Below are 24805 nucleotides of genomic sequence, written 5' to 3'. Positions count from 1 at the left end.
GTATTGGTTTTATATATGCTATCATATTTTTAGAAATCTTGGAATTATTTTTTATATGTTATAAATATTCTTTTTAGTTTTTGATATCTTTAATAAGATTGTAGTTTAGTCCCATCCCCCACCCATCTTTCCTCTGGTAAACATGGCGGGGGGAATGGGTCAAATACGTGATGGAGATTAGGGAATGCACTTATGATGAAAATAAATAAATAAATATTTTTTGAAAAAATTTTTGTTTAGGGCTGTGTTTACCTCTGTATACGTGTCCATATACTTCCGTTTCTTTGTACTTCATATCAGTGTATCAGACAATTGCATTAGACTTTTCTTAGATTACCTTATTATTAAAATTATAGCTGTAGTTCAATCTCATCAATTAGATCAGCCTAATGAGCAAGGAAAATAATAAAATCATTTTGAACATGTTTATAAAATGTAAATTTACCTCTTTTTATCTATAATTACTAGAATAATAAATCTGTCAGCTGAAAATAGCTTCCTTGAATATATTTTACTGTAAAAATCTCTCTATATTGACTTAGTTTTTATATCTTACCTCTCTCCTTTGTTTCTTTGAAGTTTATTATTTCCCACAAACCTGCATTTAGTCAATGAAAACACAAATCTTTTAAAGAAATTTTAGTAAGATGAAATACATAAACTGGAGGGCTAGAAAATAACTCCCAATTATTTTCTGACATTACTATTTCCACAAATATTTAGAATAATCTTGTCCAATTTATTCAACCAGTATTCTTGAAGGATACATTTTAACATAATCTGTGTCCACCTCAAAAAATATTTTCTGGAATTCTTTTGTATGTAGATGAAACATTAATAACCTTAATGGCACTGTTTGATTTTAATTTTCTGTTACTAACATCTGCAGATTTATGATTTTAATCCACTGAGGATCTAATACATCATATTTAAACAAAATACAGACCAATATAATGGCCAAAATTAAGCAGAATATATTTAAGAATCATTTCATGAATTTCTTGCTATTTTTTTATAAAGTAGAAAATGTAAGGATCCTTGTTAGAATTATTTATAGGTAAATGTAATAAAATAATGTATAATTTCTTATTAAAAGTTATTTTTTACATTTATAAGTTTTTTACATTTTTTTATTTTTACATCTAACATGCAGACAAAAAAACTACACATGCAGTTACCAAAACTGCAAACAGGCAAAATTTTAAACTACATATAAAGTGAACAACAATATAAGCAACACACAGACCAAGAAAGGGAATATGCTTGCCCTAGACACCCCTATGTGCCCCTTCCAGATGGTAATCCTCAACCTCCTTCAAAAAAGTAACAAATATGCTAATTTTGTGACAATAATTTCTTTGTTTTTCTTTATAGTTTTTTCTAAACAAGCTACATAGAAGGTGACATATGTTTTCATTACATTTACATAAAGCTGAAAAATCATGGTATATTTTTGTATTAACATTTATCTTAAAGTACTGTTTTTGTCATTAACTCATCATAACTGTGTTTTGGTCTAGAGAGAATAGCAAAATGGCATTCTCATTTTATTCACTTGTTTGATCTCTAATCATAAAAAGGTAATATTGAGCCCTTGGTACTAATCAACCCAGATGCTTTTATTTGGAAACTTACACATAACAAGAACTTATACTTATAAAATGCCCTGCAGGCAAAAGTAATAAAACCAAATTGATTAATGCAAACATGAACTTATCTGCTTTAAAAATAACATATAAAAATACATGAGAAACAGAAAATCTTTTCTGAATTTTTATTAGACTCAAGATCATATTATTATTTGAATATATGCCTCATATATATATATATGAAAGGAAAGAAATATGGATTTGCTTTATTCACTTCATCTATAAATAGGGCTAATAGCCCTCACAGGGTAATTATAAAGGTCAACACTTCTTGATTAGTATCAAATGCCTCCACGTTCTGCACTTATGCCCATGCCTTCTGCAGTCTTCCTGCAACTGCATTATTGAGGTACATTAAGCTCCTCTGAGAGAGCCATTCTTCCTCTATATTATGGGCCTTTGGATATCCTGATCCCTTTCCCTGAACAGTCTTCCTCCTCTCATCTTGGCTCCTCTACTTGTTATGTAGGTCTCCGTGTATATGCGCCATCTTATAAGAAGCCTTCTCTCACACTACCACCACCACCTCCCCACACATTAGGGCAAGTGTTCTTCCTTTGTGCTCCAATAGTATTGCATGCATTATGTCACAGGCTATGAGCTCCTAGAGAGCAGGAGCTCCCTACTCCATCCACCGCAGTTCTGTAAGGGCCTAGCACAGTACTTGGAGCACAGGAAGGACACTCGTTTCCCTGTATCTAGCATGCATGGTGTTTAGGAGAGTGAAAAGGATGAATGTCCCTATGAATAAACAGTATGTTAACAGAAGTGTTATTATTTCATAAGTATGAAGGCTCAAATATTCATGAAAATATCTGTAGGTAGACAAGAATCCTTTTGCTGGGAGGCATAAAGTTGATAGCCCTTTCAGTGCAGAATCACCAAAAGACAGTAATACCAGAGACACACAGTCGGGGAAAAGTGTGGGCACCACTTGACATCAGTCCTGCCCTCATTCCTACTCTTATTTGGCAGAAGCAACACTGACCCTGAAACTCCATCTGCTGGAGAACTCTGAACATTGACCTGCAATGCTTAGAAAAGAGCTAAGATCCAACTAGTTCATACATGGAAGACAGATACCACTGCTCTCTACAGACTTTTGGTCACTTTGATCATAATTATGGCAGTTTCATGTTTTTGATTTATTAAGTGAGTTCGTGTTGCTAGCTATAGACAGTCTCTGAAATTACAGGAGGTGCTATGAGGTTTTCTGAAAGCAGCATTTTATAGAAATGAAGATGCTAACATCCCTTCTACTAACATCATCAGAAGTACAGATTAGAAGGTGATAATGGCTAGCTGATAAAACTCTGCTGAAAAATTTGGAAAATCTTACAGCTCTCCCTGCATAATCTTGCAAACAACATTTTAGTTCTACTTTGAAGAGTTCAGATAATATCCCTGGACTCAACAGGATTCTGCTGTTTGGGGAGTGTTTTCTGTTCATCAGAAACCTGATTAAGCTTATTCTTTCCTGAAGAGAAGAAAAGCTACAGGCTATAATTTAAGCTTGCATTTTTCAATACATATTTTACTTTTAATATATAGAATTTCAACAGTCTTACAGGTGGATTTACACATTAAAACCACACGAGTATTCAAGGAATCACAAATCAACATCTCTTGGGTTCTAACTTCTATTTAATATTTTGGTTTAGTACTCTACACACTTCTTAAACATATTCTGAAATAGGTAATATGGCATGTCTCTTTACTAAACTTTATTTTGATTATAATTTTAGTCAAAATTTTCTAAGGTGATAGAACCTTTCATACTAATAAATTCCTCAATATAGATATGACTAAATATTTCACTATTTTTATCTCCTATTATTTCACAAATCTCATTTAAAAGCAAAGTACCATAAAATATAAAACATAAGTTTGCATTCACTAATTTGTTTCAGAAGTCTCATTTTGCCAGGGGGAGACAGAGATAATGCAATCTCTAGTATTCTCATATTCAAGTCTCAAAAATGAGAATTGGAATCACAGACTAGTCATAATCTCTTTCAGGGTTGATGTTTCTACCCGAAGGAATGTCAACAGTAAGTGAGAAATAACTCCATCAGTAACACAGCTTTGAATAAAAGGAAGTTCTCAGAAAGAATTAGAATGAGAAAAAGCTTTATTTATGTAGAACTAGACTCAGCATCCAGTGTACATTGACACTTGTAGTAGATACGCATAGCAAAAGCACAATTCCACAATAAAAGCAGCACAAATATAAAGCAGTCCTATTAGAGTGATAAAGATGTATAGTGTGAGGATTTTTTTTTTCTGCCTTTTCTCCGCTAAGACCACTTAATTGCCAAAAATTAAAAAATACCTTTCCATTTCTAGGCTGCCCAGAACAAAATCAGAGACTCACTCGTTTTCACATACATTGTCTACCACTGTCATTTATGTACCACTATAGGAGCAGACATTCTCTAGAGCCTGTTAAGTGTGCCTATCAATTTCCCAAATGCATAAAATCAGTTTGCAAGAGGAATTGGTTATAAATATAAAGATCACAATCAAGTCAGAAACTAATAATACTGTATAGTGTAAGATGCTTAAATTGTGATCATTTGAGAATCTGGTAATATTTTTTTATTGATTGAATCAACACACTTAAAAAAACAATCTAAATCTGTATATTGCATTTTAAGTGCCTTTAAACATTGTTCACCTTATATGTATATCGTAGATTATACAGATGAACGGGAAGACTATGCACTACATCTTTCCTCATGCAAGGATAAAAATAACAAGAGACTCGAAGGATCACACAGTTTCAGGTAAAGGAAATCAAATAATCTACTTTTTATTTTAATATCAGATTAGGATATGTATTTGGATTTCAGTTTAGATGACTTATCAAATTTTAGAAAATACTTTTTATGTCAAAAGTTGTGTTTTGGAGAATTTCAAAAAATAAGCAGGCTACACATTTGAAAATAAAAGATTATAAGGGCATGGTCATTAATATGACAAATTACTAAGTGGTACACATTTAGATAATTTTTTCCTTAATGCATTTTTAAAACATACATGGTATTTTAATACTCCATAATTATTGCTCCAAGCAATATGGCCACTGGTTTTAGAACTACAAAACATCCTTACAGAGGAAGTAGAGATCTCTGATTCTTCTCAGGAATAAACCCCTCTATACCTTGTCAATTGAACACTATCAATTATGCTGAGTTTTTGTTTGTTTACTTGTTTGTGTTCTTATGTGAACCAAAATGTATGACAGGTTTCTACGCTTTTTATTTTGAAAAAATTTTAGATTCCTAGAAAATTCTGGACTCCCAGAAAATAGTATGGTCAGTTCTTCTGCCCATCCTTTACTAGGTTTCCCTAATGTTAACATCTATCTAATAATGATCAGGAAGTTAACATTAGTTAATATGGTACTATTAAAACATCTACAAGCCTTGGGGTGCCTGGCTGGCTCAGTCAGTAGAACATGCAACTCTTGATCTCAGGGTCGTAGGTTCAAGCCCCACACTGGGTGGAGAGATTACCTAAAAGTAAAATCTTTAAAACACACACACGCACATCTACAAGCCTTCTCTAGAGTTTTAGTTTTCCCACTTACCCACTAAATTCTTTTTTTTTTTTTTTCCTGGTCCAGGATCCAGTACGGATCTCATATTCATTTAGTTGTCATCCCTTCTTCGTCTCCAGTCTGATAGTTTCGCAATCTTTGTGTTTTATGACCTTGATGCTTTTAAAAGATAATGGAATTTTTATATCATAAATTTTTTTTGTTTAGATCTTTGAGACAAAATATAAATTCTGTCAAAGTTAATGACTTTTGAAATATGAATAGACCTGTATTCTCATTCAAGTATATTCATAAACATATGTTTATGTATATATATGAAGATATGTAGAGGTGATATATCTAACATGGTATATGTGCTGGAGGGTTTTTTTTCCTGCAAGGACTGATATAACAAAGAGCAAAAATAGATATTTTTTCAGTTTACTTGCTCCTGTTCTGTGCATATTTTAGACCATGGAGCATGAAGATGTGGAACAGGTTTTGCTTTGAGCAATTTTCCTCTCTTTATTTTCATAGAGAATGAATCGATTAGGAGTCTAATGCTGTTTTCCTTTTAAGATTGGGTAATTTTTCTCCTACCAGAGACAGATAATTTAAACTTTCATAGTTTTATCGCATGCACACTGTATTTTAAGCACTGATGAAAATCCCAGGGGTGAATCTTAAAATCCATGGGCTCTATGGATTGGAATAATTACAATGGAATAACTCTATGGAATAATTACTTCTACAAACTATTTCAGTTCCCTCCAGCTCATAAAGCAAAACAACATTGTACTTTCCAGCAATGCCAATTTTTTTTTTAGTGAGAACAACAGAAATATTACTAAATCATCAGAATTCTGTGTCACTATCTATCTTCTAGCTGTATTATTGCTTTTATACTGTCTTAGTCATCCCCTCAACCTTCCTACCTGTCTTTTGCAACTTATTATTTTGTTTCCTTTTATTAGGAAAAAGGTTTTAAAATATAGTAAAGACAGAAATGAGAGCTACTGATATCTCATTATAAATACTCTAGACTGAAAACTAAATTCAGTTTCCTCTGTATATAGATTTTACGAAATGAGGAACAAGAATCATTGTTTTGAACAATATGTTTACTAGTAGGGTTCTGTATCATCTCTCTGCATGCCCCTTTTTCTTTTGATATATACCTAATATAAAAATAAAAATATTTTCCCCATTATTTTCCCTTGCACTGAGTACTACTCCATATATTTTCCATGTGTACTTGGGTAGCATAATCTCATAGTAAATTAGATGTTTTGAAACAAGTCATGTTGTTTTCAAATAAATCTTCAGTACCTCAAAGGGATTTAAATACACGTATATACAAAGCTAGAGTGAGAAATGACTTCTATGGCCAACAGCGTCTAAAAGGTCTAAGCTAATGGCAGGCAAACCCTAGCGCAGAGCATCTGTTCTCCTGGCTGATCTCTCTGTTGTTTGCCACTCAACCAAAAGCCTTTTTTTGCTTAACTGAACATTTGGTGATATTAAAGATTTACTGTTGTTTTTTGGCTATGGTTACCACTTTGATGTTAACGTTTTTAATAAAAATTAAGGATAGATTTTTTTTTTTAGAGATACATACTAAAATATTTGCAGATGGAACAATATCTTGTCTGGGATTTCTTTCAAAATTGGTTGTGTGGAGAATGGCGCAGGAATATATGAGAAAATTGACCATGATTTGATAATGGTTGGAGTTGGAAGATTGACCACACTGGGTTTTATTATAGGCTTGCATTACTTTTTTATATGTATGACTTTTTCCATAATAAAAAAATTAAGTTCCTGTTTGTTTTTCATATTTAGAGAAAATGAGCAGTGGCTTGTAGCTTCATCAGTAATGAAAAAGCTATCTAACCAAAAATTTAAATGCCTTTGTAAATACAATAGGATGTAAGCAAGGAAGGAGTGAAGAATAAAATGTAGTATATCTGTCCTCCCTGACAGAAGTTCCAAATAGTCATTAGTGCATTTTCATTTTGGTTATATAAACCCACTGAAAGAAAAATTGTGTATCTTTTATGATCGTTTAATAAACCATTCTAGGGGTGCCTGGGTGGCTCAGTTGGTTAAGTGTCTGCCTTCCACTCAGGTCATGATCCCAGAGTCCTGGATCAAGCCCCGCATCAGCATTGGGCATTGGCATCTTAGGCTCCCTACTAAGCGGGGAGCCTGCTTCTCTCTCTCTGCCCCTCCCCCACTCATGCTCTCTCTCTTGCTCTCAAATAAATAAATAAAATCTTTTTAAAAAAATTAAAGAAAATAAGCCATCCTAACAAGGTGTAGCATTAAAATGTTTTATAAGAATCACATGAAACAAGTATACCTCACAAAAAAAAGAAAAAATATTTTTATTTTTTGGAATCAAAAATAATTTCAAAACAAAAGACAGGAATAGAAAGTGTGTGTGTGTGGTTTTTTTTTATTGTTTCCTCTGTGTGTTTCCCACAGTTCGAGCAGGAGACCTTCATGGTTTCCAAGATTCTTTCAGGGGGTCCACAAAATCAGAACTATTTTCATAGTAAATGGTAAGGTAGCATTTGCCTTGCACCCCCATTTTCTCGTGAATATGCGCAGTAGAGTTCTTTGGAGGTTACACGATGTGTGCCATTGCAACAAGCTGTACACAGAGCAGATGTGAGCATTTAGCCATATTTCATTTAGCTCAATTTTAAGTCGATTTGCAATAACGTAAAACAACACCACCCATCTCATAAGTGTTTTATTTTTAAAATACAGTCATTTTTATTAAAAATATAATTATTTTAACATAGAATGCATTTATTTTAAGTTAATGAATAAATGTTTTAAATTCTCAGTCTTAAATTATGATACAGGCCTGTAATCCATATGAGCAAAAGCTCTTTGAGGTCCTTAGTAATATTAAAAAGTATAAATGGCTATTTAAAACACAATGTTTGAGAACCGTTATTCTAAGGATATTTATAGAGAACATTAAAACAATATAAATAAACTTTTTTTCTTCCTGTAAAAAAAAACTATACAACATAAAATGTTTTTTGCAACTGTTTTTATAACTCATTGGATAAATTTTTAATTGTTAATATTTATTTATTGAACATCCCTGGTGTGATTTACATTGGGTTGATTGCTAGGGTAATAGAATGAACCCAACATATATCCTTATCTATAATTTACTTGTAATTCAGTAGTAAAATCTGAAATATAAGTAATTATTACAATAGAATTTTAGGAATAACTTAGATAAAGCCAAGGAATTTATAAAACATTATTGTTCATACCTATACACTGGTATGTATAATTGTGTACACACATATACTTATGTACCACTATTTATATTTTTGTGATGTTCACAGAGAGAAATACATGAATACAATCTTCTTTTAAATGATCCATAATTTTTAGAACATAGATCCTTTGACTATTAACTGAAAACTTCAAAGATAGAGTGATAGGTACTGATCAAAAACTGTTTAATGATTTTGAAAGTCTTTATTCCACCAAACACAAGGCTGCAAAGTGGAGAGAATAGGTAGTGAATTTTAGCAGAAAGACCTGAGTTGGAGTTCAACTCTATTGCTTATTTAAATTTTGAGAATAAATTTGCTTATCTGGAAAATAAGACCAGCTCTATGTATCTCACATAATTGCAAATGAACCTAGCACAAAATCCTATACTTACTATACACTCAACGAATGTTATTTCCCTCTTCTTTTAGAGAGAAATTATCAGGAAAAAAAAAGAACAGAATGTAATGCTCAAGAAATGAATCTGTTTCTTTTTTATTTCAAACCATCTTATGGCTCCAGAAACACAGCTGTTTCAAACAAGCCAAAGAAATTCTTCTGATTTCAAAAAAAATGTTTGCTTATGTATGGTTCCATAACAGGCTGGCTACATCTGCAAGGCTAGAGAGACTAATTAGCAAGTGTAATAGGGAAGAACACTAAATATGTTTAGGTTCAAAAGACGGCAGTGTCTTCAGTGGAAATAGTGGCTCATTTTCTATTCTTCGTTAGTTCTTTATGAGCTTTTAGAAATAGGAGACAAATGTAACAGATCTCATTGGCTCTGAGTTGGTAGCAATACCAAATATGGATAGCTCTTTTTTATTGTTATTATTTAAACCACTTTAATAAGGTATAATTTACATATCATAAATGTACACATTGTAGGTGTAGAAATCAATTACTTTTAGTAAATGTATGGAGTTGTGTGACCATCACCACAATCTTGTTTTAGAACATTTCAGTCATTACAAAAATTTCCTCTGAGCCTGCTAGCAATATCCACCTTCAACGCTCCTCTTCCAGCCACAGATGAAAGATTTACTTTCAGTCTCTAAGTTTCCTTTTTCTGGGCATTTCATATAAATTGAATCATTCAGTGTGCAGTTGTGGTGTCTGGCTCCTTCACTTACCAACATTTTTGAAGTTATCTTTTTGTCACATGTATCAGTAGATTGCTCTTTTTGTTGCTAAGTAGTCCATTATTTGGATAGTCTACATTTTTTTATCCATTGGATTTTCCCAGTTTTTAAATATTTGCATACAAGTTTGAATTTGGACGTATGATATTTTTTAATGGTTTCCTAGAAGTGGAATTGTTGGGTTCTATGGTAAGTTTCTTTTTAACTATTTAAGAAACTGACAAATAGTTTTCCAAAAATGAGTGTACTGTATTACATTCTTTCCAGCAGTGTCTGAGGGTTCTACTTTCTCCATGTCATAGCCAACACTTGGTAATGGCTATCTTTTGGGGTGGGTGTGGATGAAAACTCATTGTTTTAACTTGCAATTTCCTAATAACTTACGGTAATGAGCATGTTTTCAGGTGGCTATAAACAATGCATATGCCTTCTCTGGTGAAATGTCTGTTCAGATACTTTGCCAATTATTTATTTGGGTTGTTTGTCTTCATACTGAGTTGTAAGACTCCTTTACATATTTTGGATATAAGTCCTTTATAAGGTATATGACCTGAACATATTTTCTTCTAGTCTGTGTCTTGTGTTTTTATTTTCTTAACAGTTTATTTTAAAGGAAAAGTTTTACATTTTAATGGAATTCAATTCATCAGTATTTTTTTCTTTAGGGACCAGGCTGCTCTTGATAGAGTATTAAGAACTATCCCAAGATCACAAAGATTTTCTTTTATTTTTTAATATCAGAAAGGTTATACACTTAGGTTTGTGACCTATTTTGTGTTGTGTTTTGTATATGGTGTGAGGCAGAGGTCCACATTCGTTTATTTTAAAGCACAAATATGGATATCTGTTTGTGCAAGCATCTTAAAAAAAATCCCCCATTGAATTGCCTTAGCACTTTTGTAAAAAAACCAATCTACCATTAATACAAGGATTTATTTCTCGATTCTCAGTTCTCTTCTCTTTGAGTATGTGCCTGTTATTTCACCAATACTATACTCTCTTGTTTACAGTTAATTTATGTTAAGTTTTGGAATCTGGTAGTCTAAGTCCTCCTTTTGAAAATTGTTTCAGCTACTGTAGGTCCTTTTAATTTCCATGATATTTTAGCATCAGTCTGCTGGGATTATGACAGGGGTTGCCTTGAAATGATATACTCAACTAATGAATCATGTTATAACATTATATCAAAAACTAATGATGAACTCTACCTTGGCTAATTGAATTTAAATTAAAAAAATAAAAATAAATAAAAATTTAAATGAAAGAATACTGAAAACAAAACTAAACAAAGCAAAAAAAAAAGAAATTATAGATCAGTTTGGAGAGAATTGCTATTTTAACAACACTGAACCATCCCATCCATGAACATGTAATATTTCTTCATTTACTTATATCTTCTCTAATACTTTTCAGTAAAGTTTTATAGTTTTCAGTGTATAAGACTAGCATTTCTTTTGTTAAATATCTCCTAAATTATTCTATTCTTTTTGTTGCTATTATAAATGGAGTTGTTTTCTTAATTTCAATTTGGGCTATTCACTGCAATTTTATAGAAATACAATTGATTTTTGTATATTGATCTTTTAGCTTATAATCTTGCTAATGTTGTTTTTCTGTTAGATTTTTTTTGTGGAATCATTAAGATTTTCTAAGGATGCAAGCTCATGTCATCTACAAATAAAGACAGTTTTACTTCTTCCATCCCAATTAGGGCTGCTTAATTTTTTTCCTTGTTGCACTTGCTAAAACTTGCTGTACAATGTTGAACTGAATAATGAGAGTAGACATCCTTGCTTTATTCCTAAAGAATGTTAGTGTCTAATTGTAATGAGAATGCAGGGACTCTGCCCCAAACCTGCCATAGAAATCCTTCCTCTCCCCGCCCCCTTCTTTAATACTCACTGGAAGAGATATTTTGGCCTAACATTTTAAAAAGCTGAGCAGAAACGTTTCAGAACAACTTTAAAAGCCAACAACAGTTAGTGAACCTTAACTTTAATTTTTTAAATAAAATTGGATTGTAGAGATGAGAGTTACAGGAGAAAGTGTAACTGTCATCCCGAGATAATGTGTGTTCCGTCCTAACTGCTGGAACTTGAACAGGTCCTACAAAGTGAACCTTGACACAGAAATTTCTCCCTTCTCATTCAGGATGATTTTTTCAGTTTCATTCTCATTTTAAGAGTGCAGTTATATAAATACAATTTCTCATTGTAAGAGTGCAGTTATATATGATACAAGTTCTCATTGTAAGCCTCTCAAATTATTTTTAGGGACAAACTGAGTATAAACCTATAGACACAAGTGTGCCTGGGTGGCTCAGTCAATTAAATGGCCGACTCTTGATTTCAGCTCAGGTCATGATCTCAGGGTCCTGGGGTTGAGCCTTGCATCAGACTCCATGCTTAGCGGGGAGTCTGCTTGAGAATTCTCTCTCTCTCCCTCAAACTCTGCCCCTCTCCACCCCACATGAATTCTCTCTCTCTCTCTCTCTCTCTCTCTCTCTCTCTCTCTCTCTCTCTCTGACTCTTTCTCTCCAACAAATAAATCTTAAAAAAAAAAAAAAAAACCCTATAGACATAAAATGCAGATCAGGTTGAATCTCTTCTAAAACTCACAACTTCTGCCTGGTAAATTTTAATGAAAGCTTGCACTCGTTTCCTGAGTAACAAAGGAAGTGTTTATTGTCCAGGCCAGTTTCACATCAACATCATCACTTCTCCTGACATCTGTCAGGATAAATATTGCTTGTACAATTCTGTTCCTGCTAAGGAAGCGCTTTTGCCTCTAACTGGAGGTTGGTTAGCACATTATTCTATACACTCTTCATAAAATTAAATTAAAGGAATTGATGTTTGACTCCATGAGAAGAAGGTGAAGACGTTCAAGATATTTAACCTTAGAGAAGAGGAGGACAAACAGTAATGTTAATGTGAAATTTAAGGGTGTAAATCAGAAATGAACGTGAATTGGCTACAGGTAAATGGGCAATAAGAAATGAAATTCGATTAAAGGAGTAAGGATTTATATTGATCACCTAGGATATTTTCTTGACAATTAGAGTCATGGCAGAAGAATTTAGAAAGAACAAGGATGTAGGAGTCATGAAAAAAAAAAAATGGCCTCAAATCTTAACTTCTTTCCATGCTGGACAATGTGGAAAAGTTTCTAAATTTTCTTAGTCTCAGCCTCTTTGTCCTGAGATGATACGGATAGTACCTAACATAAGAAGTTGTAGAGATAATTTTTAATGTAAAAAAAAAAGTTTAAGACACATAGAAGAAACTCTTCCTATTTTTGCCTCTATCCCTGAAGATGATACTAAAGAGTTTGAGAAAAATCAAATAATATATTAAATATAAAAAAAATATTGGCACAAGGTACAGAAACCAAACAGAATTCATACAAAGTCATGTATTTTGAGATATTTGACAGTTAGAAGTTCAACAAATATGATGTAATAGAAAATTGGATGAAAATAAAGAAAAAGCAACTCTCTTTTTGTTTAAAGCACAATCTCAATGGAATGTTTTTGAATATTCATAGCTGGTCACCTAGCAACATGTAACACTTCTTGTTCTTTTCAGGAAGTAGTAAGAATTTTTTAAATACAATAATGAAAATAACCAAAATAACTATATTAGATAACTCTTTAGTGAAAAGTATCTCCTAAAATATATTGGAAGATAGAAGCTGTTGACTCTGTTGAATACTTCCTTCGCCAATAGCAAATTGATTTTGATGAGAACTGGTTTAGACTGTAGTGCAGACATAGTCTGGACACCTGGATTTTATTTTTCTGTCTAAGTGACTCAGCAAATTCAGAACTTCTCTTACCTAATCAGTTTTTCAACTCTTCCCAAAACTTGTGGTAATTCTAGCTATTATTATGCTACCAGGCATGTGCGTACTTTGTTCTTTATAGATTTGCATACCCAGCTATAAGTATTAATCCAATTACATATTCATTTAACAGATACAGATGCAGGTCATATTTGTAACACAAATGCAAAAATACAAAAATGATTAAAACCGTAATACTAAAAAAGTAACAATTTCTTCTTTGTCATGTTTGTTAAAGATATAAGATGGTATAAACATTTATGCATCAGTAAAAAATAAAAATTATATTACACAAAACTCACATCAGGTAATCAATTTAATCAATTCCCGCTACTGATTAAATGGTGATTTAACTGACCTGACTGAGAATTGCTAGTTCCCGACATATTTCTTCTATCCTGATGGATTCTTCCTTTAATGGCATAATTGCAATCCCTCTCATCACTCTCCTCTCTACAAGTAAACAGGGAAAGGAAGGGCTGGATGTGCTGTTCTCAAACCCATTCCTTCTGATTCCAAACCAGATGCACTGGTGCTAACCAGATAGGAGATGCCTGGCTAGTCACTCATTTGGAGCAAGAGTGTGGGCTTCACTCTAGCTCTGCCATATTATTAGGTGTTGCCTTGAGCGCTTAGCTTCGTAAAGCCTCATTTCCCTGATGTATAAACACAGGGGGCTTTGTTTGTTTTTTCTTTTTCTTTTAACATCCAAAGAGATAATGTAATTTTTAAGGCATTTTCTAAGAATAGAATCCGATACAATTAAATTATTTTAACACCTTATCATTGATGCATTAGCCCCACGGGGCGGGGGGGAGGGGAAGTAACTGTTTTAGTATTTATCCATTCAATATTCATCCAATTATGTATTGAGTGTTGCCTAGATGCTGTATGCTTCCTACACATATTATAGCAGAATCCCAGCATTGCAGAACTGATCACAGAGCTCTTCCTCTGTTTTTGTGGGACAAAAGGTAATTTTTTCACTGCCTACCTTCCCTTTCATTCCTGCCTTCTGTCACTGCTCATTCACTGTGGTGACTACTATAAACACAAATGTTCCACAAGTTTTGCTACCAAGATAATGTCCATCTATATTGTGTGCACAGAAAACTCAGGATACAACTTTTAGCTTTGTATTAATTTTCTAGTGATGTGTAACAAATTACCACAAATGTAATGGCTTAAAGGAGCACACATTTAATATCTCACAGTTTTCTTGGGTCACCAATCCAGGCACAGCTTAACTAGGATCTCTGGTCAGGATCTCACAGTGCTGCAGTCTGCATGTTGGCTGAGCTGCGTTCCATTGGGAATATTCTTCCAAGCTCCTGTGGTTATTGGCAGAATTCACTTCCTTCCATTATGGAACTAGGCTCCCTGTTTTCTCCCTGGCTGTCAGCCAGGCCACTCTCCGCATCTAGAGGCTCCTCAGCATCTTTCCCTGTGGTGCTTTCTCCTAACCTCTCACACATGGCAGGTTACTTCTTCAGGGCCAGCAGAAAACTCTCATCTTCGTTGGCTAAGATAATACAATCATGGTAGTAACTATCACATTACCTTGTCAGATCCTATTGGTTAGAACTAAATCACACGTTCCTCCTACCCTCAAGGGAGGAGGTTCTTCCAGAAGTGACTCACTGGGAGTCACGATAGATGATGTCTGCCACAATCTTCTGTTATCTCCAGAAGTACAAAAGGAATGCTTATTGCTAAGTTTTGAATTGCAATAGTATTTTTCTTCCTACTTATCTTTTATTAAATAAGACTGGCTCTTATTTTGAAAAGCTCATCATAGCATTACAGTAATATAAGTTTAAACTGTTCTATTTCCACTGGCAATATAGGGTTACATGAGTATCTTGCAATATAACAATTTTCTTTTACATACATAGTAAATGACCCCACTCCCAGACCTGGGCTGTCATCATGTGATCAATATCTAAACAACTAAATATTAAGGCCATATCTATAGAGGTGCCTGTGTGGCTCAGTCAGTTAAGCTTCTGCCTTCAGCTCAGGTTATGGTCTGGGGATCCTGGGATGGAGCCCTGCGTCAGGCTCCCTGATCAGCAAGGAGCCTGCTTCTTCTCCCTCTCCCTGCCCCCAGCTCATGCTCGTTCTATCTCTCTCTCTTTCAAATAAATAAAAGTCTTAAAAAACAAAGGCCAAATCTATAAAATTGACCCTACCTTTTAACTTTGTAACATCCAATTTCATATCAAAGAATTATTTCATTTTGGTCCCTAAGTACTGCTAAATGAATTAAGTTTATTTTTAATTTCCTTTTATAGGAGTATCATGCAAACATCTCAGATTTGGTCTCTCTGATTATAATTTTGCATATGCCTTAAATAAGCTAAAATAAAGAAATAAATCCATGTGTTATTGAATGAATGAAGCATGATTTTTTTTAGTATGGCAGTCCTGGGAAATTTTCTTGGTGGGAATTGTTTCTGAAGTATTTCAGGAGAAAGAAATCCTATGCACCTTTAATAAAATTACTTTACTGGTGTACAAAATATCTTTTATTTGAAAGATGTTGTTCAACAAAGCCTGATTTCCAGTGTCTTTTGATAATTACTTGTGACTTTTGTACATCTATCTATATACATAATGTTTTATATACACATGTGTTTGTGTACATATTTGGAAGATATGTGTCGGGTTATTCCTAGAAAGTTTATTGTAAGCTCTAAGGAGTGACTGTGGGAGCATCTGAAACATCAGCGGCCTTCCTGTTCTCTAGCTGTTGAACGCAATGGCATGGTAGGAACAGGATCCCATCATCTCCTGGGCAGGGCATCGATAAGGAGATATGAAAGAAAGTAACCCTCAACTCCCCTTCCTGCCTCGGGTGATTGTAAGTGCAGACATCCCGTTCCTCCCTTATCCCATAACCCCCTCCTTGTGTGCCTGCGCATAGGGGAGGGTACAGGCCTGCTTTCTGGCTTCAAGATAATTGCCATCTCTTTGTATTCCCTCCCCATGCTTTGATACATCTGTCCTTGCTTTGCTGATAAAAAACAAAATAAAATTTATGTGCAGAATTCAGCTGCTGCTACTCTCCCTTATAGAGGCAGCCCTGTATGACCCCTCAGATTGGTATCTGAGAGCATTATTTCAGTGCGCGACGACAGATATGTCTGTATATATACGTATATATATATATATAATGTTTTATATACGTATCTGTATGTGTGTATATATGGAAGATGTGTGTGTATGTGTGTCTTCCTTATTTCTGATACCAATGGCCATTTCAGTCATATGGCCCAACTTGGGCCCATCTCTTCTAGTATGGTGTAAGTATGAATAGCCTTTTATACATGCTTTGGGTAGCATTTTTATCTTAGTATTAGTCTTATTACATTAGAAAAGAAGAATGCAAACTTTTGTTCATGGAAATGTGACAAAAAATGTTCTCTCTGAATCCTTCATGTATGTAAAGGGTATGTATTTAAAACTAGGCAAAAGAATGCTACAGAACAATTGACTGGATTAGAAAAAGCTAATGGGAATAGTTGAGTATATAATTTGTATACTGAGGTTTAGAGTCAGATTAGATTTTGTATTAAGGTGATGTTTCCATTTTGATGCTGCTGGAAACAGTCAAGTAGGGATTGCTATTAAGGCAACTGATGTGTTGTTTTGTAGGAATGTTTTTCTCATAAAGAACAAAAATTAGTAAAAATAAAGAAAAATGGTGAAGTAATGAAATATTTTTTGGGTCTTTATGTTCAAGTATTAATGAATTAATGTAGCATTTGATAGGAACACAAAGGAGAAATTACTATGGGTTTTTTTAATATAAGTTGATATATTTTCCTAAATATTTATATAGATAATTTATAACCTAGAAATTAGTAGTTGATAGAATATAAAAATAAACTTTCACAGTCTCACTCAGGAGTATAATTAATGTATAAACTATAAAAATATATTTAATTGAACTATCCTTTGGGGACTTTTCCATTATCTTTAGTACTTTATTAGCATTAATATTTATATAGATAATCTTTCTTCTTCAGCCCAGCTAATGACATGACTAAATTGCAGTATATCATTATTCTGTGATAACTTTATTGTGAATAATAAACTCCATTGATTTAAGGACTACTATTCATAAGATAGTGTGTTCATGGATAAAATTTTGCTTTTCCTTGATGCTTAGATGTAGCATGTGATAGTGTCAAAATGAACCAAGTATTTTAATTTTGTCTAAACTTAATGTTCCAATAGTTACATCATAAATATTTCATATATTAAGATGAAAATAAAAACATTTTTGTAATACTCTATGTAACATGTTAATAAGCATATAAAATTAAAGTAGATTTAAACTTTAAATATAAATGCAAATATAGATTGTCTCCTTAATATGCTCATGTTTATTTGATACACAGCTTATTTTATTTGTTTTTTTATTTCAGCTTTATTGAGGTATAATGGACTTATAAATTTGTAAGATATTTAGTGTGTACACCATGGTGATTTGATTTACATATATATTGTGAAAGGATCCCCCCCATCTAGTTAATTAAAACATCCATCACCTCATGTATTTATCTTCTGTGTGTGTGTGTGTGTGTGTGTGTGTGTGTGTGTGTGTGTTTGTATAAGAACATTTAATTTCTACTCCCAGCAAATTTCACTTACACAGTACAGTGTTACAACCATAGTCACAATGTTTTATAGTAGATCCTCAGACCTTTTTCATTTTATAGCTAAAAGTTTGTACCCTCTTACCAACTTCTCCTTATTTGCCCAACTCACAGCCCCTGGCAACCAGTTTTCTACTCTGTTTCTATGAGTTTTACTTTTTCCCCATACATATATGTAATACCATGCAGCATTTGTCTTTGTCTGGTTTATTTCACTAAGCATAATGCCCCAAGGGCTATCCATGTTGTCCCAAATGGCAGGATTTTCTTCATTCTCATGACTCAATAATATTCCATTGTGTATATATGTATATATATATATATATATATATATATATACACACATATATATATATACACAATGGAATATTATATATATATATATATATATACATACATACATATATATACACCTTCTTTGTCTAGTCATCCATCAATGAACACTTGAGTTGTTTCCGTATTTTGGCTATTGTGAATGCTGTAATGAACATGGTAGTGCAGATATCTCTTTGAATCCTGTTTCTTTTCCTTTGGATAGACAACCAGAACTGGGATTGCTGGATCATATGGTAGTTTTATTTTTAATTTTTTGGAGAAGCTCCACACAGTTCTCCATAGTGGCCGTAAACAATTTACATTCCTACCAGCACATCAGTGCACCAGGGTTCCCTTTTCTCTACATCTTTGTCAACACTTGTTATCTCTTATATTTTTGATAAAGGAGAAGGAAGGGAACAATGAAGGGGGCGGAAATCGGAGGGGGAGCCGAACCATGAGAGACTATGGACTCTGATAATAACCGTTCTAACAGATGTGTGGTAATATCTCATTTTGGTTTTGATTTGCATTTCCCTGATGGTTAGTGATGTTGAGCACATTTTCATGTACCTTTTGGCCATTTGTATGTCTTTTTGGAAAATTGCCTATTTAGTTTCTCTTCATATTTTTAAATCAGATTGTTTGCTGTTGCGTTGTATGAGTTCTATAAATACGTTTATATTTTTATATTAACCCCTTATGAGAAATGATTTGTAATGTTTTTCCATTCTATAGGATACCTTTCATTTTGATAGTATCTCATGAATCCCTTAATCTGTTTTCACTCTTCTTCATTCTTTTTTCTCTTTGCTCCTTTTCTTAGATGACTTCCACTGCTCTGTTTTTGAGTTAACTCATCATTTCTTCCAGTTCTCTGATCTGATATTGAACCCCCATATGAAGTTTGCAGTTCATATATTTTATTCTTCAGTTCTGTGATTTCCATTTGGTACTTTCTAATATATTCTGTTTGTTGAAATTTTCACTTTGTTCATGCATTGTTCTGCTAACCTCAGTGAACATAATTATAACCATTATTTTGAACTTTCTATCAAATAACTTCTCTCTACTTCATTAAGGTCCTTTTCTGGAATTTTATCTTGTTCTCTTGTTTGGAACATATCCCTCTGTTACTTCAATTGTTTTGACTCTCTCTGTTGGTTTCTAAGCATTAGATAAAACAGTCACCTCTCCTAGTCTTGATGCAGTGGTTTCGTGTAGGAGATAAGCATTATGATTCAGCCTGGTCTGAGCTTTTGTTGTCTCTCAAACCTTAGTGATTGTCCAAGCTGCCTTCTTTGTTCTTAATGGCTCCCAGTAGTTGAAGGTATGCCAGAACCTGTTTTTATGTGATTTTGTTTTTGTTTTTGTTTTTTTTTCTCATTGACCAATATGTAGGAGTCATTCAGCTAGTTTCTGGATTTTTTTCAGAGGGAATTGCTCCACGTGTAGCTGTAGATTCGGTGTGTCCATGGGACGAGGTGAGTTCAGGAGCCTCCTATGTTGCCATCCTGGCCTGGAACATTAAAAGTGAATACATAATAGTATATTTACCACATAATTATAATGAAGACTTAAAAAGACTGGTATATTTAAATTATAATCCTAAGGTTATTAAGGTAATACTTTTTCTTAATGATTTTGCTACATCCATCATTGAACTTCTCTTTTTTTAAAAATATTCTCTACATACTTTAAAGGATTCTGAAAGTTAGATTTTTCTATAAGACTTCTTCAACAACATCTCTGCTTATATGTTGTGAAATTACTGTAACTTTTGAGAATCTTTTATTAAAGCTTCTTTGTTCTCTTTGGTAACTATTTGTCTCTCTAACCTGCTGCACTGTGTTTACTTGAGCAAAACCACTGTATTTTCAAGACATCTAACTAAGGAAGCATTTTATTAATGTTTTTAGATGGAATATAAACAGAGAGGCAAAAGGAATTTATGTCAATAAAAATTTGTCAAAAGTTGAAAAACAGTGATAATATAAACATCACTTATCAAGGACCATTCAGCTATAGGCCTTTCAGTTAAAAATTAATGTTGCTTCTTGAATTTACCAAATCTTTTATTGAATTCTGCAGTTTAGATTTGAGTTGGGGTGTTTTATTTTTATAGAAATATTTTTGTTTAATTTTATGCATTTAATACATAAAATATCAAAGTGCAACTATAGAAATATGAAATCAAAATGTCCAGATTTAAATAATTAGAAATCATGTAAATGAACTTTATATTCATTATGTCGAAGCTAGAATACATGTAACTACTGTAAAATAAGCAAAAAACTGTTATACTTTCTGAGTCTTTTTATTTTCTATCATTCTATTTTATCATAAATTTTAATATTTCTATGCTACTTTGTTGTATACAAAGTATACAACAGCAACCACAACGATATCAACCAGAGCAACAGTAATTCTTGAAAATTTACTATGTGCTTGAAGTGGCTTCTTTACACATAAAATTTCATTTCTCACAGTATTGTCATAACTGTATATTACTTTCATTTTTACCTAAGATAGATACTGAGGCATATAACATGTATTTAGGAAGTGTTTTGAGTATTAGAATTCAGTAGTAGGAAGCTGTATTTTACAAAATTAAATAAGTATTGTGTTGTGCTACTTTATTAAGATGGATATAATTGTAATTTCTTTCCACTGATCCTTTACTACAAGGTTTTAGAGTGTCTTCAGTCACCAAAAATCAAATGGTACTAAGGATCCAACTACTTAACTCTTAAGACAATTTCATCTACAGAATGAAACTATAACTTAATCTTTAAAAATAGTCACTTACACCAATTAATAGAATTCAGAGTTCCACAACTACTCTTTTAGCTACACCTTTACAAGGTGTAACAATTCCATGTGTAGATCCTTAAGCATATGACTGTGCCCTATAATATATAGTGCTGAAATTTTTTTCGTGGGCTATGTTTACATTCTCTCTTTTAAGCTTAAAAAGAAATAATTAAAACCAAATGCCCTGGAGCACCTGGGTGGCTCAGTCGTTAAGCGTCTGCCATCGGCTCAGGTCATGGTCCCAGGGTCCTGGGATCGAGCCCCACATCAGGCTCCCTGCTCTGCGGGAAGCCTGCTTCTCCCTCTTCCACTCCCCCTGCTTGTGTTCCCTCTCTCACTGTGTCTCTGTCAAATAAATAAATAAAATCTTTTAAAAAATAAATAAATAAATAAAACCAAATGCCCTGAGCACTCTACTGTACCCTCCTGTACTCGCCTATACTCTGGCATTGTGATAAATTTTGATGTAAGCCATGATCTTGAACATATGCCTATCCACAAAGGACATGTCCTAAATCATCTTTTAGGATCTGAGACTGACCACGTCTTAAAATTGATATGACTACACTGACCACTTTAGAAATTCAGTATCTCTGTGTGTTTTATGAGAAGTTTAACAAGTGGTAAATTACAGCTCTGAGTGATTCAATCATGGAGAGTGAAACCAAATCTCTAAGAAACTATTTTTATTTTTTACAGATCAATTCCATGAAATAACCCTTTAATTATTGCCAGCTATTTTAAAATCCTCATTTTGTAATTTCCAGAATGTCCTTCGCACACTAAAATATAGGCTAGACTAATTGGATGAAGCTGGCTAAGAACTTTTCTTCATCTTTCACCCTTTATTTGTATCTGGATCATTCCTGGTGAATCCCTAAAGCCTACTGTCTAAGAAATCAACCATTTCTACGCAGGCTTAGTTGAAACCAGGTCATGTACTAGATGATATTTTGTATTCACCCAGTTATATTCAATGTGTATCATAAATTAATCTCTACTCATAGTGGTAGCAATGGACCAAGAAACTGGTGACAGAAAAGCTCCACAAGTGGGGCCAGAGAAAGCCAGTATCTTATTTAACTCTGACCCCTTGACAACAGCAGGAAACTGAGACATGTACAGTTAATTCCTCTTTGTTTCATTTTTGTTTTGAGGTAAATCTTCAGATGTGGTCAGTCTCAGATCCCAAAAGATGATTTATGGCATTTCCTTACCACTTACCCTGGTTAAAAAAGTAGAAAGAGGGAGGCAAATAGTAGGGAAGGAGAGAAAGAAAAGAGGGTAAATACAAGGAAGGAAGAGATGAAGAAAAGGAGAGAGGAAATTCCTTTGGAACCATCATATAACCTGAGAATGGTGTTTTACCAAAATATACAAGGTAGATGACAGAAGGATTCCATAATCCAGTGTTACGGGTTATTGAATGTTTGTACTATGTTGATGCTGACTACAGGGATTGTTTTTGAAGAGTAAAGTGGGAAGGGAACAGAATCTACAAGAGAGCTGACTCTTAAAATTCAGAGATTTTGAAAGAGTTGAAAATGGTACTTCAGTCCGTGAATGGAAACAATCTTAATTTAAAGAAATAACTATCTTCATTTAAGAAGAATAATTCTGCTTTTTTAAAATACTTTTATTTTTAAATATCCTTGGCATTGGGAAAAATATATATCTGGTGCTATATATATATTTATATTTATATATATTTGCTAATTTTTAGATGATTAAAAAGAAAATATAAGCTTAAAACATCAACAGTTCATTTCTATCTCAATTAGTTTTCACATAATCATTCTCCAGCTTTTTCTGCATGTGGTTATTTACAGAAAAATTTGTTCTATCAAATAAAAAAGTTTACTAAGTTGTTCATCAGTCAAGAATAATTTTATTGGGCTTCGCAGTAGGTGCCACGCAAATGCACAATGTTAGTTGATCAGTTAAAGCTAAAAAGTGTATCTTAATTCACAAGTTTTGATCATGTTATCATTTTGTCATTTGCAATCACATGCTTGGATTGTGTCTTCTCAACTTATGATAGCCATTACTGCCTTTTTAAGTGAAATGCCGTGAACTGTAGGCTCTGGAGTTTCTTATAGTGGGAACATCTTCATACAATATTTTTACAAAGTGTCTGGTCAAAAATGGACAAAGATATTTGTATCATAGCTTGGTGATATGGCTGAATCAAAGAATTATTTTTTTTGTATCAGGTGATTCATTATAGAGTCTACCAAAATCTCAGAATGTCCTATTTCATATCAACTATTACTGAATTCAGAATAATATCCTTCTGTTATTAGTGTCCAGTCCCAGCATTCATGTTGTAGATAGCTTCTGGGTACAAGAGCCCACTTTTTTTTTTTTTTTTTTTTTTTTTACCAGAGCCAACTCTTTGTGCACCTTATAACTTCTGATAACTGTTGTCCCTTTAAATTATGACTAATAATTTGCTAATTTTCCAATACAGGTAATGGATTAGGAATTAGAATTGTGGGTGGTAAAGAAATCCCTGGACATAATGGAGAAATTGGAGCCTATATTGCCAAAATTCTTCCTGGAGGAAGTGCAGAACAGACAGGGAAACTTATAGAAGGTAAGAATAAGGATTTCATAGTAAATTAAAATGAATGTACTCCTATTAAGTATATTTTAATTTCATATGCAAGTTTCCTCTTTATTTACTGTCTAGGTAAGCCTCTCTCCTTATAGTTAATTATGAAATTTTGGTGTAGTAATATAAAAGAAAATGTGTTCACAATTATATTCATTTTATTTTCACTTGCATTGTCCTTTTGGCTGTTGGTTTGCTATGGGATTATGTTGTTTAAGAAACACTAATTAGTCAATATTGTTTACTGACTTGGGCAATATTATTAAAAAAACCACTTTCATCATTGGGATTAGTTTTTTATAAATACTAAAAAAAATTATATTGAAATCAGAACTGTAAAATACCAGATGATTTAGTACACACTAAAGTCAGGTCAGCAAACCATGAACAGCCCACAGACCAAATCTATCTGCTGCTTGTTTCTGTAAACAATGTTTTATTGGAACACAGCGAGGATCATCGATTTACATGTTGAACATGGGTATTTTCCCATTACAATAACAGAACTGTGTTCATGACAGAGACTAACTGGTCTATAAAGACTAAAATATGTACTCTGTGGTTCTTTACAGAAAAAATTTGCCAACTCCTGTGCTAGGCTACTGTCTACTTCTAGATACTATATACCTTATTACATCAAAAGCATTTTAAAATAATGGACTTTACAGATGTATCTAAAGGGCCATAAAAATATATTTTATCACTTTCTTTCAAATCTTATAAGATGCTTGATTCTCAAAATGCATAATGATTATTTTCACTTGTTAATTAAATGTCATTCGCATTTTCCAAACTCTAACATATAGTTTACAAGTTTTCAATGATATTGCTTATGATGAATATTTTTTATCACAAAATAGCCTCAACCTATCATTTTATTTTATTTAAATACTTATTTGGAAGGTGTTTTTCTGTCA

At 33.1% G+C, this 24805-nt stretch overlaps 1 protein-coding gene across 4 annotated transcripts in view; it reads left to right on the top strand.

Moving 5' to 3' along the window:
- The window catches only part of PCLO (piccolo presynaptic cytomatrix protein), a 391986-nt gene that overhangs the window by 259354 nt on the left and 107827 nt on the right, over positions 1-24805 (top strand). For all 4 annotated transcript variants that reach the window (XM_035723252.1, XM_035723251.1, XM_035723250.1 and 1 more), the window contains exons 9-10: positions 4345-4435; positions 23745-23870. In XM_035723252.1, the coding sequence (XP_035579145.1) occupies positions 4345-4435; positions 23745-23870 (217 nt within the window). The remainder of the gene's footprint in view (positions 1-4344; positions 4436-23744; positions 23871-24805) is intronic.

Source organism: Zalophus californianus, chromosome 12, assembly GCF_009762305.2.
Source record: "Zalophus californianus isolate mZalCal1 chromosome 12, mZalCal1.pri.v2, whole genome shotgun sequence".
NCBI classification, from domain to species: domain Eukaryota; kingdom Metazoa; phylum Chordata; class Mammalia; order Carnivora; family Otariidae; genus Zalophus; species Zalophus californianus.
This window is presented reverse-complemented; position numbering and strand designations above follow the sequence as displayed.